This window comes from Barbus barbus (assembly GCF_936440315.1).
Source record: "Barbus barbus genome assembly, chromosome: 32".
Lineage (NCBI taxonomy): Eukaryota > Metazoa > Chordata > Actinopteri > Cypriniformes > Cyprinidae > Barbus > Barbus barbus.
Window position 1 is genome coordinate 6,754,738 of NC_136760.1, and position 18,621 is coordinate 6,773,358.

The window sequence follows — 18,621 nt, forward strand, 5'->3', positions numbered from 1 at the left end:
AATCAGAGAGGACTATTCTCTGCGTGTATCCCTCTTGCTCTTGACATTAGCAAAATGCAGCCATGGCAGGAAGAGGGAAGCACAGTGATTGCCAGATGTCAAGTAACGTTGCCTGTGAGGCACTCATTGCCCTTGCTGTGACACCAATGTTTTGGCTCTTTTGTTGCATGCTTTGGGTACGACTGAGGATGTGAGGTCATATAAGGCTATTGTTAAGTAAGTCAAATTTTGCATTTATCTTCAGGTGTTTGGGAAACCAGAAACATGACAATTTGAATGTGATAAAGAATGAATTTAGCAGAAAATATTCTGAAACATAAAACAAATTGAGCGTGAAATAAACGACTGCATGTCAGATATTAAGAAAGTTCTGTTAACTTTATCTTTGCAATGTACACTAAGAGTAAATTTAGACAATTGTTGTAAGGTGATATTTCTAACTGATCTTACTCTTAAAAATGACTTTCACTGGTTTAAACTACTGCCTAGTTTTTTTTAAACTGGACTAGGGGCCTGCGAGTGACTATGCAGGAAAGTTCAAGTCCTCCTGCAGTCACTAATTTGGTCAATTAAAACTAATATTTTATATTATTTTGAATGAGATTAATATATTATTAGTGCTGTCAAACGATTAATCATGATTAATCGCATCCAAAATAAAAGTTTTTGTTTACATAATATATGTGTGTGTACTGTGTATATTTATTATGTATATATAAATACACACACATGCATGTATATATTTCAGAAAATTTTTATTTAATAAAAATCTATTTAATATTTTATGTATATATATTAAATAGATTTAAATATAGCATAAATTATATTCATATAAATATATACATGTAAATACATATAAATATTTTCAAAATACATACTGTATGTGTGTGTATTTATATATACATAATAAATATACACAGTACACACATATATTATGAAAACAAAAACTTTTATTTTATATATATATATATATATATATATATATATATATATATTACTGTATAAATGAGTCTTTTTATATAAAAATATATATATAGGGATCATCATGAGGCAGTCTGTTGCATCATAAAGTTTGAAAAACCAGGCAGTATTTCCACATTGCATTTTTATTCATTGGATAGCAGGTGTAAAGCAGCTGTTCTTCCAAGGGTGAAAAATCCTTGTAAAAGGTAATCTCATATGGAACCTCAATATCCCTTTGAGCAAAGTTTGAAGCTCTTTTGCCAATGGAGAGCACGAGAACATGAGAGTTCAAGAGATGAGAAGCTGATGAATATCATACATCACAGCAGGATTACAGTGAAACACGATTGTGATGTCAGAAATAGCTTTACAAAAATCATCTGTTAATTGCATATATTAAAAAAATGTTATATTGATATGTCATGTGACCTTGTGTTGGGAAAAAAACATATAGTTTAGGCTTAACTTTGTTTGCTGAGATAAGTTATACCAGTGGAGAGTCTCAACCCAAAAACTGGACATGGCATGTTATGTTCGCATGCTCTTCATTTTCTTTTGATATTCTTTATTCCCTTTTGGTGTTTTTAAAAAGAAGTAGGGCAGGAAACAAGCACAATAACTTAGGGGATATTCTAACCAATAGTGGACAGAGACTCGACCCTGATCGCAGGTCTGTTCTGAAAGCAATGCAAAATTCAACATAAATAGTTATGACAGCAAAATAAATGAGCTTTTAAAAAGGAAAACAAAATACTACACATATCAGTTGTTTTTAGTATCAAAGGCTGTGTGTCCAATCAAACTCGGCAGCAGTATTTTGGCACAAATTAATTTGTCACTTGGCAAAAGCAGCCAAATGAGTTGCCTATCATGCTCTCATCCTTGGAAAAACAAGATCAAAATGCATGTAAAGAGAAACAATTGATTAAGACAATAAATGGGTTCACAGATAAATTGTTGCTTTTTTTGCATTTACAAAATTGTAAGTTTGGGATCGGTAAGATATTTTGAAAATGTTTTTGCAATCTCTTATGCTCACCAAAGCTGCATTTATTTGATAAAAATAGAGTAAAACAGTAATATTGTGAAATATTATTACAATTTAAAATAACTGATTTCTATTAGAATTTTATTTTAAAATTTAATTTGTTCCTGTGATGCAAAACTGAATTTTCAGCAGCCATTACTCCAGTCTTCAGTGTCACATGATCCTTCAGAAATCATTATAATATGCTGATTTCATGCTCAAAAATATTTCTTATTATTGAAAACAGCTGTGCTGCTTAAATTTGGTTTAGAAACCTTGATATTTTTGTTCAGCATTCTCTTATGAATAAAATGTTCAAAAGAACAACATGATTATTAAATAAAAATCTTTTGTAACATGATACAAAGTGATTTACAGTCACTTTTGATCAATTTAATCCATCCTTACTCAACTTAGTGACCCAAAACTTTTGAACAGTGGTGTATATTTGTCACAGAATGGCCCGTCTTCCCCGTCACTCATCACTGTCACCTGTTTGTCTTCAATCATCACCCGCACCTGCACCTCATCAATCTCCAATCACCATGCTCATAAAAGCACTTCCCTCAGTTCACTTCATTGTCCGATCTTGAAGTGACGTTACAGCACTACAAAGTCTGTTGGGATTGCTACCTGGACCGTCTCTGCGCAGCTTGAAGCTGAGTATAGCTACCAGTGTATACTTACCTGTTATTATTTACCTGTTATTATTTACCTTCTGTCTTGTCATCCTCCAGTCATCCTCTTCTCCCGTTCCTGGTGTCCTGTGTGTGCGCTCGTTTGTCTCTGCCACTTTGATGCTGCCGCTCTACTGGATCTGTCAAGATAGAGAGATGAACTGTTACTGGGACATTTACCTCACGTTTATCTCACGGCTTGATACTCACCAAGTCTGAAGACTCTTCACTGCTCCTGTGTGCTGCTCACTTCGTTAATAAACTCTGTGTGATTTAACTTGCCTTCTGTGTCCGACCAGTGCCGTTACAGAAGATCGGACCCTAACCGAAAATGAGGAGGCGGCTGGTTTTGGTTCCCCGCAACGGAGGGTCGTTGCAAATTCACCTGCTTCCTCCGCCCGCGGCGAAGTATGTTCCGTCAGCGGCGATGAGGAATCCGCCGCAACCGGCAATGAACATTGCGCTGTTGGAGATGGGGATGATTCCACAGCCCACAAACAGTCAGGCTCCGCCAACTCAGAACGAGGGGCTAATGGATGAGGCTCTTCCCCCGGAGTTCTTCTCGGCTCCCGTTCTTTCTCCAATGTCTTCTTCTCATCAGTGCCTTCCAGTGCCTGCTCCTCGCAAGCGCCCTCTAGTGCCAGTGCCTTCCATTGCCTGCTTCCCGTCTGCGCCGTCCTGAGTTCCCGTTGGTCCCGTCTGCGCCGTCCTGAGTTCCCGCTGGTCCCGCCCAGCCGTCCTGAAGTCCCGCTGGTCCCGCCCAGCCGTCAGGTGTCCGCGCTACAAGAGCGTCCTCCTGCGTCCAGCTCTCCTTCGTCTCCGCTGGTTCTGTCCGTCTCCGCTGGTTCTGTCCAGCTCCGCTCCTCCAGAGCGCCCTCAAGTGCCCGCTCCTCCAGAGCGCCCCCTAGAGCCCGCTCCTCCAGTGAGACCCCTTGTGGGGAACATTCCCAAAGAAATTTTGGGGGGGGGCTATATACCTGTAATCCCGGTAGCCATAGTGGCCTTGCTAGGGACATTGGTCAGGGCCACTATGGCTCAATCCTCATGGCCTCATGATTCCCTTTGGGCTTCCCAAAAAATATGGCCATGGCTGCCCAAGCTCCCAGATCCGCCATGGCTGCCCGAGCCTCCTGTCCCGCCATGGCTGCCCGAGCCTCCTGTCCCGCCATGGCTCCCCGAGTCTCCTGATCCGCCATGGTCTCCCGAACCTCCTGATCCGCCCTGGATGACCTTCCTAGGTCTAGGTCCTCCTCTGACATCCAGGGCGCCCCCCCCCCCCCCCTCCCCGGTATTGTTGTTACGTCGCGGGACGCGCCGTCCGGGAGGGGGAGGTAATGTCACAGAATGGCCCGTCTTCCCCGTCACTCATCACTGTCACCTGTTTGTCTTCAATCATCACCTGCACCTCATAAATCTCCAATCGCCATGCTCATAAAAGCACTTCCCTCAGTTCACTTCATTGTCCGATCTTGAAGTGACGTTACGGCACTACAAAGTCTGTTGGGATTGCTACCTGGACCGTCTCTGTGCAGCTTGAAGCGGAGTATAGCTACCAGTGTATACTTACCTGTTATTATTTAGTGTGTGTGTCACTTTGATGCTGCTGCTCTACTGGATCTGTCAAGATAGAGAGACGAACTGTTACTGGGACATTTATCTCACGGATTGATACTCACCAAGTCTGAAGACTCTTCACTGCTCCTGTGTGCTGCTCACTTCGTTAATGAACTCTGTGTGATTTAACTTACCTTCTGTGTCCGACCAGTGCCGTTACAGTATTTCATTTTAAGTGAATTTTTATATTTACTTTCGCACAGCTGTAATACTTTCAGTGCCCAATTTTAAAATATGGGCCCTGAAGCAAAACTAGTTGAAAGTCTGATTGAATTTATACTGATTGAATGCATAATGATGCAGCTATAATGAACTTTGTTTAACTTATTATGTTCGTGAGACGGCTGTGGGTCTCCGATCTCTCTCTCTCTCTCTCTCTCGCACACACCTACCCACAGGAACTTATTAACAGCACTGTTTCAAACCAGCGATCATCAGATCCATCCACCTTAACACCTGTTTTACAATTAATGCCAGTCATTGCCTTCGGGGGAAATTTGCCATCACTATAATATTGGAATAACATTGCAAGCATGTCTCGGTTGCTCATTATAAATTCCAACCTGGGTCCTGCCCCTGCTGTCTGGAATTACATTTAATGAGGGAGAATTCAATCATAAACATACTTGTTTTCACTGTGGCGTTTGATGGCGTGGCACTCATCCATGTTCACTGCATTAAACAAGCACATTCAATTTATCTTAACTTAATTTTGCCTGCAAAACTGCATTTGGATCTCCCTTTGCCCTCTCGGGGAGCTGATTAGTCGTTAGGGTCTCTACCATGATAATGAAAGCTGGCTGTCCACTTAAAGCTGAAGCTGAGCAGACAGAGGATAGAAATGATTCCCGTTTCTGTCATGTCAAATGATAAACAGTCTGGAGTTGCTAAATGTTCTGCAGAAAATACATTAATCTGTCATTTCCCCTTGCTGCTGCGCGCTACATGAAATGAATTATGCATCGTTTTTGGGCAGTGGTGTGTTGATCTAAGGATTGGGGGCTGTGTGTTTTTGTGCTAGCATGAGCGTGTCCACCATGACAACAGAGCCCGTCAGGAGAGCCACAAGGAAGGATTCAAATCAATGCATACATTAATGACATATATACTGTAGGTGACAAAGGCAGCCTGGGATTGATGCGGCTCAATAGGCGCTAACAGGGGAAAACCCTTTCCAATGGAGCTGCTGTCAACCCATGTGGGTTTTTGATTAAAAAATGTTCTGTAACAGCAGAATTCAATTCTCTTTGGTGTCATTTCAGCATCTTCCATGTGTGTGTTATCTGTCCTAAACAGTGGCAGCTATCAGTTTGAAACAGGAGTGGGTTTTTTCTAGGCAGATGGACATCTCGTCAATGGCTATGGTGCAGTAAAGTGAAAAAGCAAAAGTGTTTTTCTCCAGCTTTGCTTGACCAGTGTGTAGATCAATAGCATTCGGACTGCTTTCCTTCCTGTCCATCCGTCTTCACTTCTTTAAATCTGCCCTTCACAAAAGCCTTCGGGATCATCAAATCAAATTCTTGAGGTGTTCATAAGCCACTAAGTAACTGATAAGCTTTTGGTGTAATGCACAATACATGTTTATTGCGTTTTTAGATACTGACGTTTTAGATATCGAGTGTATTGCGATACCGAAACGGTACATTTGCATTTAGATGTGAATATGAATAAGAATATCCACACCAGGATTAAAAATAAGAAAAAACGTTGTGCCAAGTAGAAATGTACCGCTTGTGTGTAAGCTGATTTTATATGGCTTTGAATAACTTTTATGTCATTTTGAAGAAGCATAATATGCATGTCTTTAGTCTTTCAAACATTTTAAAACAATTTAAATGAACACATTTTTTAAATATATAAAAAAATAAATATATATTTTGTCAAAATTTAAAACCATTCTGCAGATATTAGGTAGTCTGCGTTGACACATTTTGCAGAAAAACGTGTGGTGTATGATAGGCGTAGTTCTTCAGACAATTATTCTATTCAGTCAGAGGATATCAAACATGTTTGATATTTTAATAGATTTTAGAACATTGTTTTAATTTGTCCTGCATCTCCTAGCAGTAAGGTCCATGTTTCTGCATGAGTTTATTACGTTCTGAATGACTTGAAATGTGTAATCCTCAGTTGTTTAGATACCCAGGTTTTCTCTGCAACCATTTACAAAGTCGACAACTGTATGATGCTTTGTGTTTTAAAATCCACTCAGATTTTACACCACTTGACAATTTATGTTTCTCCATGTTGGTAGCACCACAAAAATTCCAAATATGGTAGTGATGATTAATAAGCAGATAAGGAATAAGCATTAATCCAGTTTTTTTTTTTGAAATTTAAGATTTTGCCTCCCCCCTCCACCAAAATTTCTTTTGTATCCATCTACAATCCCAGTCGGCACCAAGACTCAAACCCACAATCTTTGGGTTACAAGCTTACTCTATAACCATTTGGCCATACAGCTGTCCTCTGGGTGTGAAATCAGAGCCAAATCAATATGAATTTTAATACAGAAATGAAAAATATGCTGGTCATAGAAGAGGATTATTCTAAAATGTAGTATTGTGAGCAATACTTTCCATTTAGACCACCTTATGCCGCCCACGCACTGCACGATTTTAGCCCTGATTTTCACTCTACAACAGTTAATGGAGATCGTCGAAAAAGCCGAAAATCTGAGGCAAAATGGTGCTTATTCACATGAGTAACGCTGTTTTTAATTACCAAAGACACTATCTGAGAGAAGCGCTGATTTTTCACTGGCAAAAAGATAGTTATTTACGATCCATGCAATCGGGAATTTAACATCAGGGCGAAAGATTTCAGATTTTGGTCTCAGTTGGTCACGCATTTGTTGCGTTGTCCAACAGACATCTGCTTGATTTGTAACTGACTTCTGTGTGAGCTGTGCTTTATACATCACAATAGACCCATTTTCCTTTTCTATTTTCTCTTGCAAAAAAAGTATCTATTTTTATAATGCAAGAATTAAATCTCACATTTATTCTTCTTTAATTTTTTATATTTTTTATATTAGGATTGGAGCATCAAAGTTTGTAATTTCTTGTGACAATGGGCACCGTAGTTCTGCATGTGAAGTAAAATTAGCATTGGCATCAAGTAGCAGACCTGTTCGAGCCCCGTTTCAGTGACGCACATCAGATGGCCACATGTCCCTCTTCCCCCAATGTGCTGGAAGAAATAGGCTGCCAGCCTGTCCTCTGGGTGTGAAATCAGAGCCAGTTCTCCTTAGTGGAGCTCTCTGAGCGTGGGGAGACTATGCTGACCTCAATGCAATCCCGGTGGGGGGTTTCTGCCATTGTAGCATTGCAGCAATGGTGGCTACGGTCACTGAGCCAACAAAAATATGCTGCTTGCCTCAAGGAGCGTGAACCGTGCCCAGTAAATGGGATGGGATGGTGCCTCAGGTGGGGGGCTGATACGTTGGACATGCTCTTTTACTTACACATAGCCAATACTTACATCAGTCCAGAGAATGAAAAGGATGAAAAAGATTGCAAAAAAGTGAAGAAAATGGCTTATAATATAATTGCAATTTTAATGGTTAATTATATTATCAATTAATTTTGTGTATACAAAAAAATACAACAAATTAAATAAAATTCAAATATAAAAATAAAAGCTAATTTAAAAATATTACAAAAAAATTTAATAGTATATAAATTAAACTAAAATAACACTGTCTCTGAGCAACAGAGTAGCTGTTCCATTCCCAACTGAATAAGACATTTTAATGAATCAGTTGAATAAATTATTCACTGACTCACTTATTGCCTTACTACTTGGGGATAACTGCAGGCTTGAGCAATGGGCGTGGCGAAAGGTTAGGGCGTGCCAAAAGGTAGGGGCGTGGAGAAAGGTCTTAATGATTGGTCGACAAAGCTGTCTGTCAGGGTGTGGGGGTAGGGTTAGGGGTAGATTTTGTTGTACTGATTCACCTTTCTGAACGCCTCATTTCAGCACGCCCATTGCTCCAGTCTGCAGCTACCCCCGTCTCAATGAAAGTTTTAGCTTTATTAACACACTAGCATATGTGTGGCAGCATTTTAAAGTGTGTTAATGACATTCTCGCACAACAATATTTAATAATAGCATTTCAAAGAGTGCACATATCATTTGATGATGAATCGCCCTGTCATATATAAAAAAAGATTTCAGTATCATTTTTAGATAGGCCAAGTCTTTGGCTTTTATCAAAATAAAGTCGGCTTGAAGTTAAAAGTTAGAGATCTATTTGAAGGCTTAAAAGTTAACATGCCTCTACACAACAAATCGTCAGATTTATTGCAATGAGAGAATCCTAGCACAAAGACATGCTTGAACTAGCAATTAACTAGGGCAATTTGCTGTAAATTGACTTATTGCAAGTATATAGTGCTGACGGCAAGAATAATCACACAGATGAAGAATACAATAGGTGAGCAGAAATCCATTCTGTTTTCTGCACTTTTTGTTTTTTGTATTAAGTTACAGTGAGTTTATTAAGGTCAACAGACTGGTTTTACTCTCGCTGATCTTTTAAATCCATACAGCACCTGCAGATGTGTCTTTAACACCTGCGTATTTGCAAGCAGATCTTTGTTTCAGGTGTTTGTGTTGGCATAAGGCTTAAAATAAATACAGCATAATAGATTTCTGCTGTTTCTTTTGGGAAACCCCATTAAGGTAATTAGTTTTAGCTGTGGCATTGGAAAAAGATCCACTTCATCTGCAAGGTTCAGTTGCTCAGTGCGCTGTGGGAGGAAATGCTTTTGTTCCTCAATTCAGGTCACTGACATGCAGAATTTAACATCCTGTACTGTACAATGATTCAAATAACACTGGGCTAAAGTCTTGATTATTTCATGCCATGACCAAAAAAAGTGCCATTTTGTATTCAATACTTCTTTTTGTCTATTTCTTCTTAAAGCCACGGGTACTCTCGTAATGCCAAGCTGTGACGGTAATGGAGCACAGTACTGTATCCTCCAGAATCCTGGATCATTGTGAAAAAAGGTCTAGTAATTTTGCACTTTCAGTGAGGTACTACACCTTTTTGATGGGATCATTCAGCACACGGTGGGTGAGCATCTGGATTGTCAGCATCTTAGAGGAGGAATATGAAGATATGAGAATTCCAGAATACACTTACTGCTTGACTGATTTATGTGAAAAAATAATTTCCCACAAAGTCCATATGGGCATGAGCGAATCTGAATATGACAAGAATACAAATAAGGAATGTATAACATATTTTCATCTTGTATGCCCTTAAATCTTTGAAACATTCTCAGTATCACATATAAGAGTGATAGGGGGGAATCCAGTTGTGTAATCTAACTAGGCTTACATATCGAAATAATAACAGCAGTTAACCTACAGCACATGCAGAGTCTTTCTGTCAAGTTGAAAGAAATAATCTCACATCTGTCATTTAAGAGTGTATGAACTTCTGTTATGACACATAAAGCAGATTTGACAATCTTCTGTGTTACGGCATTCAAAAGACAGGAACCTTTATCAATAGACTTAGGCTTTATTATTATCTACACTTATTCAGAAAAAGTATCTTTAAGCTTTAAAACATATCTGTAGGTTTTAATTACAAGGTCTTATGACCTGCCACTCAGGTGTCAATTGAGAAAACTCTCATATTAAGGTCCTCTGCATAATCGCAGGAATTACTTGCTCTTAGGTCCTGTTCTCTTGATTTCGGTTCAAATCATTATCTCATATGGAGTAACTCGGTGGACTGTGTAATAAATCGTTGGGGTCAGAGGTTAAAAGCAATCCACGTAATTACACTCAGGTTTATGGATTAAACGCCAGTACTGCAAGAATCATGATCTGGGAGTAAGAGGGTTAGCCAAAACGACTCTTTAAATGTCTTTTTGTGTAACAGAGGACAAAACTGACATTATACTGATTTCATAGTTACATTTATAAATCAAACTTGTTAATGGTTGGTGTGACATTCCATATGTAATGGTTGCCTGCATGTGAAACAAAATTTTCATCATCCACACACTGTTAAAAATTTTCTTTCTAAAAACTTTTTTATTTTCTTTTACAGTGCATCTTTTTAATCTAAGGCACTACAGTGCAAGTGTAGAACAGGTGGATAAATAAAAAATAAAGTAAAACCCCTCCAGACTCATATGAAAAGGCTCTTTCATTGAGGTTCTGTATAGCACTTTCAAAGCATGATTTTTGTGCAACCAAAAAAGAGTTCTATTTAGCACCAAAAAGGATTGTGCTACTGCTGAAACCAAACAACCCTCACAAGTCTAGTGCTCTTACCATTTTCCTGAGTTATATCTACATATTATTGCTCTTAGTCTTTGTTCATAATAAAGAAATGTAACATAAAAGTAATCTGAGTTTTCAAAAACTTCTGATGGAGATGCATGGCATATGAAGAAAGAGTGACATTATCTTCGCAATTATATGAAAGGGAAATTTCTCCAGCTACTGACTCACATCCTCAGTGTCAACCAAAATGGATCCCTCTGAGGGGGGGCTTTGATATTCTCACTGTATTTAGTGTTATTTCAACACAGATATATTTAGGGAGTTGATAACCACAAAGGGGGTGATGTAATCAGAATCGCAACAAATGAGAGTTTAAACATTTATGATAGGGCCATTCATTTCGAGCGGTTTTAAACAATACCGTACACACAACTGCAGCAGCAACCCATGGCAGTGACCATAAATAGGCTTCCCTTCCAGGAACTCGAGCTGCGTCGACGACGCTACGGGAACGCCTTCAGCATGACCAAGCTCTGAACTAGAGTGTAATCTGTCCAATGGATGGGCGAGACGTCATAGGCGGGTGACGTCACCGACCGGGAAGCATAAAAGCACGTGCGGTGGAGCCAGCGTTTGCTTTTTGTCATTCAGCAACCGCTACTCTGTCTGTCGATTTGTGTTGTGATTCTTATTTAGTGTTGTTTGTCCAGGCACAATCACTTGAAATAGGCTCCAGCAATATGTGCAAGCACTGGGGCGATAGCAGATCGCATTACGGGCTGTGTGTTCCTCCCTGCACACATTATATCATTGCTTGGGACACACGCAGTCTGTGTGTGTTCTGCTTGAGAGCAGAGCACGCAGATTCAGCTCTCGAGGGAGCTGAACAGTGTTTGCACAAGCATATTATGAATGAGAACGGCGCGCAGTCAGCTCAAAAAAAAAAAAAGAAAAGGGGCTGATTGTGCTTCTCCCCGCTGTACATCTCGCATTCCCGCCGCCGTGCCTCAGCAGCAGTGAGATTGCGGGGATCGCAACATGGATCTGGCGAACGGGTTGGAGACGGGTTCGCCCTATCTCCTCCTGCATTCCCCAGATCTAGCGCTCTCGCTCGTGGAAGCCCGCGTGTGCGGTTCTTCCCCCTTTGAGTGAAAGCTCGCTGTTGCTGCACGCGTTGCCGAGGTATTATGTATTCTCATTCATATCAGAGCGATGTCCCAGGTGGAACAGACGCTCGCGAGCTATCTGTCCCCTTGCGTGGCGTTGTCTCTGAAGGCTCGCGGCTGCAGGTCAGGCTGATGCGTGTCTGCACATCATGGCAGTGTTACAGGCGCACCAAGCTGACGTCCTGCTTAGAGAGCTGGACGAGGGATGGGGCTCAATTTGACTGGAATATAAGCTGATCTCTGAGCTCCCTAGAAACGCTGTCTGTGGTCGACCCTATCTGACATGAAGGAGAAGATAGGGTCTTCCTCATGCACGCCCCGCTTGCGCCTTCTGGCCTGTTCGGCGATGTCGTCATTTTCGTCGTCGACAGGTACCAAGAGGCCTGTATACAGGCGGTGGCGTTTCAGCGGTTTCTCCCTCGCTTATCTCTAGCTCAGGGGGCTGCTGGGCGGGAGCAGCCCTCGCCGCGTGCCAGCCCCTCTTCAGAGAGGTACAAAACAGAGCGTGGCTACTTGTACCCCACCGAGGTGGGGCCGTGGTGGCAAACGCTCTGGGTCGGGGACCTCTAAGGCTAACCCGGCTCTGCGGACCGTTCTTAAGTCTAAGGGGTCCTCGGCCAAGAAGCCCTACGGGCGTAAGGCTCCGGGCTTATGAGGGCAGACCCCTCTGGGGCAGAGCGGGTATCCGTCTCCCCCAGTGCCCTCGGGAGACCAGTCTGCCAACCCTACCGGGGTTCCAGGGCGCAGCTGGCTCCAGCAAGCAATGTTCTCAGTCTCTTCCGCCCCGAAGTGTAGCGGAGCTGAGAAGCTTGCCTCCCCTGCGGGGGTCTCTAGAGCTCCTGGTGCCAGCAGCTCTGAGTATACCAGAGGCCAGTCTCGAGAGACTGGTTCCCTTAGTAGACCATTTAGGCAGCGTGGAAACTACTGCCAATGTGTCTCTTTGGGTCCTGCCTTGCAGGGTCTGGTTCTACCAGCCTGATCTTCCTAGGAATGACGCGGGTCTGAGGACCGTCGTTCATTAGGGGGCTTCGGCTGAGGCAGTGCTATGGCCAGGACTTACGAGGGCAGACCCCTCTGGGGCAGAGCGGGTTACACCTCATTATACAGTGTCCATCTCCCCCCCCAGTGCCCTCAGGAGACCAGTCTGCTAACCATGCCAGAGTTCCAGTGTGCAGCTGGCTCCAGCGAGCGATGTTCTCAGTTTCTTCCGCCCCGAAGTGTAGCGGAGCTGAGAAGCTCGCCACCCCTGCGGGGGTCTCTAGAGCTCCTGGTGCCAGCAGCTCTGAGTACATCAGAGGCCAGTCTCGAGAGACTGGTTCCCTTGGTAGACCCTTTAGGCAGCGTGGAAACTACTGCCAAATGGATCTCATTGGGTCCTGCGTACTGTAGAGAAAGGCCTCTGTATTCAGTTCGGCGCTCCGCCACCGCCTTTCACCGGGGTGATTCCCACGTGCGTGGGCCCCCAGCAGGCTCTGATCATGGAACAGGAAGTAGACACTCTCTTGAGGAAGGAGGCCATCGAGGTGGTCCCTCCTCACGGAAGAGAGCCCGGGTTCTACAGCCGGTACTTCATTGTTCCAAAGAAGGATGGTAGATCTGCGTCAGTTGAACCGCTCAGTCATGTGACTGAAGTTCAGGGTGCTTACACTCTTCAGTCGTGTCTCAGGCCAAGTCCGAGGACTGGTTTGTCACGTTAGATCTAAGGACGCATATTTCACATCTCCATCCTTCCCTCTCACGGTTCCTGAGGTTTGCTTTTGGGGGCAAAGCTTACCAATATTGGGTTCTTCTCATTGGCCTTGCACTCTCACCCCGCACTTTTACAGCAACGATTGGTTGATTCTAGCTCGATCAGAGCAGGTGGCTATTCTTCATCGAGATGTCGTTCTCGCGCACATGAAGGGGTTGAGACTGAACGCCAAGAAAGTGTGCTTTCTCCAGTATAGAGAACCACTTATCTAGGCGTGGTGTGGGATTCGACCACGATGCAGGCACGTATGTCTCCTGCTCGGATCGAGTCGATCCTCACCTCAATCAAGAGAGTGAAAGAGGGCCAGTCACTCACTGTCAAGCAGTTTCAGAACTGTACGTTTTTCCCCGATCACTCTGCTCCCGAGAGTTCTGGATGGCAACATGGATCTGGCGAACGGGTTGGAGACGGGTTCGCCCTATCTCCTCCTGCATTCCCCAGATCTAGCGCTCTCGCTCGTGGAAGCCCGCGTGTGTGGTTCTTCCCCCTTTGAGTGAGTGCTCGCTGTTGCAGCGCACGTTGCCGAGGCGACGCATGCATTACGTGTAGAAGCTGTGACCTCTGAGGGGGCGCAGCTCATAGCTTCCGGTCTCTCAACCGAGGTTGCTGAGACCATATTCCAATCCAGAGCTTCCTCTACGAGGAAACTGTATGCCCTGAAGTGAAAATTTTTCACTTCTTGGTTCGGAGACCGCCACTTTGACCCAGTTAACTGCCCGTTTGGTACAGTGCTGGAGGACCTGCAGGCCCGTTTCTCAGCAGGGGTAACTCACTCCACCCTGAAGGTTGATGTGGCGGCTTTATCGGCCTACCACGCCCTTCTCGGTGGCCTTACAGTGGGTCGACACCCCCTGGTTACATGTTTTCTTCACGGTGCGCTGAGGCTGAGGTTTCCTGTACAACGTGTCCCTCCGGGGACCTGGCTGTGGTTTTAGAAGCTCTCTGTAACCTCCATTTGAGCCTTTGAAGAGATTTTTGATCGCATTCTCACTTTGAGACTTCCTTCCTTTTGGCGATATCTTCTCTTAAGAGAGTGGGGATTTGCAGGCCCTTCATGGCCCCTTCTTATCTCGTCTTTGCCCCTGGTTTGGCCAAAGCGTTTATATACCCTCGAGCGGGTTATTTCCTAGATCCCCTCTTCTATACCACGGCCTGTCGTGCTGCAGGCCTTCAGTTCTCCTCCCTTTGGGGAGCCCGACCAGAAGCTTAATTGTATGTGCCAAGGAGTATGGCGACCTCCAAGGCCTTTCTGGCAGAGGTTTCGATGCAGGATATCTGCAATGCTGAGGGTGGGTCCTCGCCCCTCACCTTTGTTCGGTTCTATGACCTTGATCTTAGGGCCACTCCGAGCTCTTCTGTTCTTTCGCCCTCGTAGTGCTCCTGAGGGATACACACAGGGCAGGGACTTGGAAGTCTGGTGGCGTGGGCATCTCGTTCCAGTAGCGTCGTCGATGCAGCTCGAGTTCCTGGAAGGGAACGTCTCAGGTTACATATGCAACCCCGGTTCCCTGAAGGGAACGAGACGCTGCGTCTCGAGGCCATACTTCCTGCACCCCTGCGAGCAGTTGCTTCATTCCTAGAAGCAAACGCCGGCTCCACCGCACGTGCTTTTATGCTTCCCGGTCGGTGACGTCACCCGCCTATGACGTCTCGCCCATCCATTGGACAGATTACACTCTAGTTCAGAGCGCGGTCACGCTGAAGGCGTTCCCGTAGCGTCGTTGACGCAGCATCTCGTTCCCTTCAGGGAACCGGGGTTACATACGTAACCTGAGACATTATTTCACAACAGCATTGTTCTCACAGCATCTCCTTTCTCTCACACATATCTGTATGCTAAGCATAGATTATGAAAATCAAAAAGTGGTGCAGAACCACTTAATATAGTATATGTATCATTTATAACTACATGTGTAATTCAGCACACAAATGCATTGTATTGTGTAGATGTTATGCTATATTGAGCACTCGAGCCAGGAGAAACATGCTTTTAGACTGTTTCAGGCGATTTTCATAAGAGCATATATGTAGTGCATAGTTTATGCTGAGCTCGTGGGAAAAGAGAGGAAGTATAGGCTACAATCAACTTACGCATGTTGTTTGCTCTCGCCTGCACAGTGTCATAATGCTGTGTATGCATTCCGATGGCCTCCTCATGCTGATCCTGACGGGCTGCTTGCATGACACTCGCAACAGCTCTGTTGAAGAACAAGCATTCGTTAGCTTAGTATTCCATTGAATTGCCTTGCATTGTGTAATTGGCCTTTATTTAGAAATCAAAGAACGGTGTAAAGTGATATAATGTCAGTAGACTGACATCTATTCATTCAGTGCTATAGCTGTCGCTGTCCAGAGTGCTGATTCAAAGAGAACAGGTTTTTCTGTGAGCTGCTCTTTCAGCAACCTGCACACTGTAGCTGTGAAGCTCTCATCAGACCCACAGAATCAGTAGGAACAAGAGATTTCCACCTCCACCATTCAAGCTGAGTAACCAAAGGGTAAAAAACTGACAACCGGATGTTATGCAATATAATGTAATATCTAAAATGGTTTGTACAGTTCTTGTGGTTTACATGTGCAAGTTAACCGTGTTTTCATGTGGATCTCTTGAGATCTGCGATTCAAGAAAGCCTTTAAAAAGAAATCTTGCATAACACATCCATGAATTTAGAAAGCTTAGTGAAGATTCAAGGGATTGTTTTTGCTCTAATTAAGCATGAATATGCATGGGAAGAATAGGCACAACAATAAATGCAGAGCTTTGACAACCAACACTCAAAAGATTGGGTTAGTGAAAAAATTCTTTGTTGGAGATCCATTATTGGATGGAGTTAACAATGTTCACCCTTTTGCTGTTTTTAAATTGCTTTTAATTGCTGGTCTACACACATGCACCAAACGGATATCTTTCACTGTTGCCATGCTGTTTTTCAGTGAGCGTTTCCCCTCTTTCTCCCTTTTATTTTCTCTGTCAAAGTATAGTTCAATAATAAAATCTTTACAACAAAACGCATTTCGAAACATCTGAGATCTGTTGCATTGAGATTTTTTTTGAACGCACCGTGAGTGAACGACCCTAGCAGTCACACACTGGGGCGTTCTCACGTTCAAAAACAAAGAGATGCACGATGTAATGGCATCTCGAGATGCGTTTTAAAAAGTTTAACTTCTCTTAACACGACAGAGATGAATAAAAACGCAGAGCTCATGGCATAAGACGCGTGGAACATCAAAGACATCCATATAAGCAAGCATATTTACAAAAAAAACAAAACGAAAACGAACCAAGGGCAAAGCACGCAAAGCAAGAAGACTTCGTCAAGCCATCATACCTATGAGTTACTTACCGAGACATGCTTTCTCTGTGAGGTCGGTGAGCCTTTTCTAGTCCAAGTTTGGTAAATATCCCGACCAGTGCCATGATTGCCACTACTCCACATATTATATACACAATCAAGTTTGTTTTATCCTTGGTTGGATCGTGTCTAGGGTCTAGGGTTTTCTTATAGGGTGTCTGTCCTGTTAGCCATACTGGTGTATCGTAATTTTTGCAGGTGCTCTGGTCCAAACGAGAGTTTTTATAAGCGCAGCAAAATCTGAAGCCACAAGTGCCGCAACAGTATAAATAATTGCTAGTTTGGCAAACAAACGGAGGGTCCCACTGTCCCATGACATCATAGTAACCCCGACACCTGTCCTCAGTATGTGGAGGTTCAGAAACGCTCTCCTCATCCCGGGACCCATTGGATCCAGAGAGCATTATAAAGCCCTCGAGCTGCTGCTGCTGCGCTTCCCCGACCGCGCTGCACAACAGCACCAGAACTTTGACCAAGAAGTATTCTAACAGCAAGACTGTCCATTTCATCTTGTAGTCTCCTGGAGGCTTCCTTTGGAGGACAAACTGAGACAGAGAAACGACTTGGTACTACCACTGACAGCAGGGCATAAATCCACACGAGTGAACAAAGCCATTCGGAGAGGTTTGCATTTTAAAAGAGGTAAATTAAGACCGCAGATGTTTGTAAAGTCCACTCTGACAGCTGTTGATCTCAATCCCAATTGTTCTGTTGATTCTCAAGTACTTTTTAGCGCTCTGAAACCACTGCGCCAACTACTCTGAAGGCTGTCTTTGTTTGCGATGATGACAGGAGAGCTGAGGCAGAACTGTGGAGCGCGCGCGCTGAGAATGGGAGAGACAGTGCGTAAAGGGAAGGAGGAGACATGGGAGGGATTGGACAATAAAAAAGTGTTCTGTAGTAAAGAACCACAGAGAAAAGTTGCCGTCTGACCTATGTTACAATATGCAATTTGCAAACGAATATAATTTCTTGGCGTGTAAAATACCAAGGCCTTAAAGGCTCCTGTCTTAAAAAATATAATTGCAAAATAGCTACTGCAATCCTGTACAGATTGCAAACCATGATAAATGTCACTTGACTATACATGAGAAAACACCAATGCTAAATGATTTGTGGTTTATTTGCGCAGAGCGTGGGTCTAACCCCTTTGCGAGCGTCTCCAGTGCCTCTAAAATAATCTAATTTAAGTGTTCATGGTACTAATTCATTTTCTGCTCGTTCAGTGAACAGAAAAGAGTTTGGCGAGAAGAGACCCACTTCATGCGTTTGGATATCAGCGAAATTCGTAAAAGTAAGGTAAGGATTAAAATTTAGGGCTTTATTTTATAACTTTTTACAACATATTATTTTACAATCAGTATACTGGTAGAATAGGGAGCAGTGAGATCCACTGTGCCATTCCATAGACTATAACAGATTTTGGATTTCTTTCTTTTTCTTTCTTTCTTTCTTTCTTTCTTTCTTTCTTTCTGCATTTTATTTTGTTTATCTTAGTCTATTTTATTTTACAGCCGATCCCAATCCATTTTAATTGATAGAGAGCCACAGAGTAGGCTAAGTAGAATACAATGTTCCCTATATGGTGTGAGAAATAATCAAGCTTTTTATATCACGGACATAGCCTACATATTTATTTTTTTAATGGCAAATAGGCGCATAATGCATAAGCATGTTTGGAAAAACAAAACAAAACACCTGAGAAAAACATGAGAAAAACGACTGAAAACTATAAAAACTTGGGAAAAAAACAACAACATTTATTCGACACTGCCAACACTGTCAATCATCAAATATCACATTTATCGCGAACGAC

At 42.9% G+C, this 18,621-nt stretch overlaps 1 protein-coding gene across 1 annotated transcript in view; it reads right to left on the minus strand.

The window, feature by feature from the left end:
- Positions 1–17,314, minus strand: part of LOC306851896 (protein shisa-9A) — a gene marked incomplete at both ends in the record, with an annotated part of 39,643 nt that extends 22,329 nt beyond the window's left edge. The window contains 2 exons of the mRNA XM_079388389.1: positions 15,541–15,647; positions 16,797–17,314. Coding sequence (XP_079244515.1) covers positions 15,541–15,647; positions 16,797–17,314 — 625 coding nt within the window. The remainder of the gene's footprint in view (positions 1–15,540; positions 15,648–16,796) is intronic.
- Positions 17,315–18,621: the final 1,307 nt, after the last annotated feature.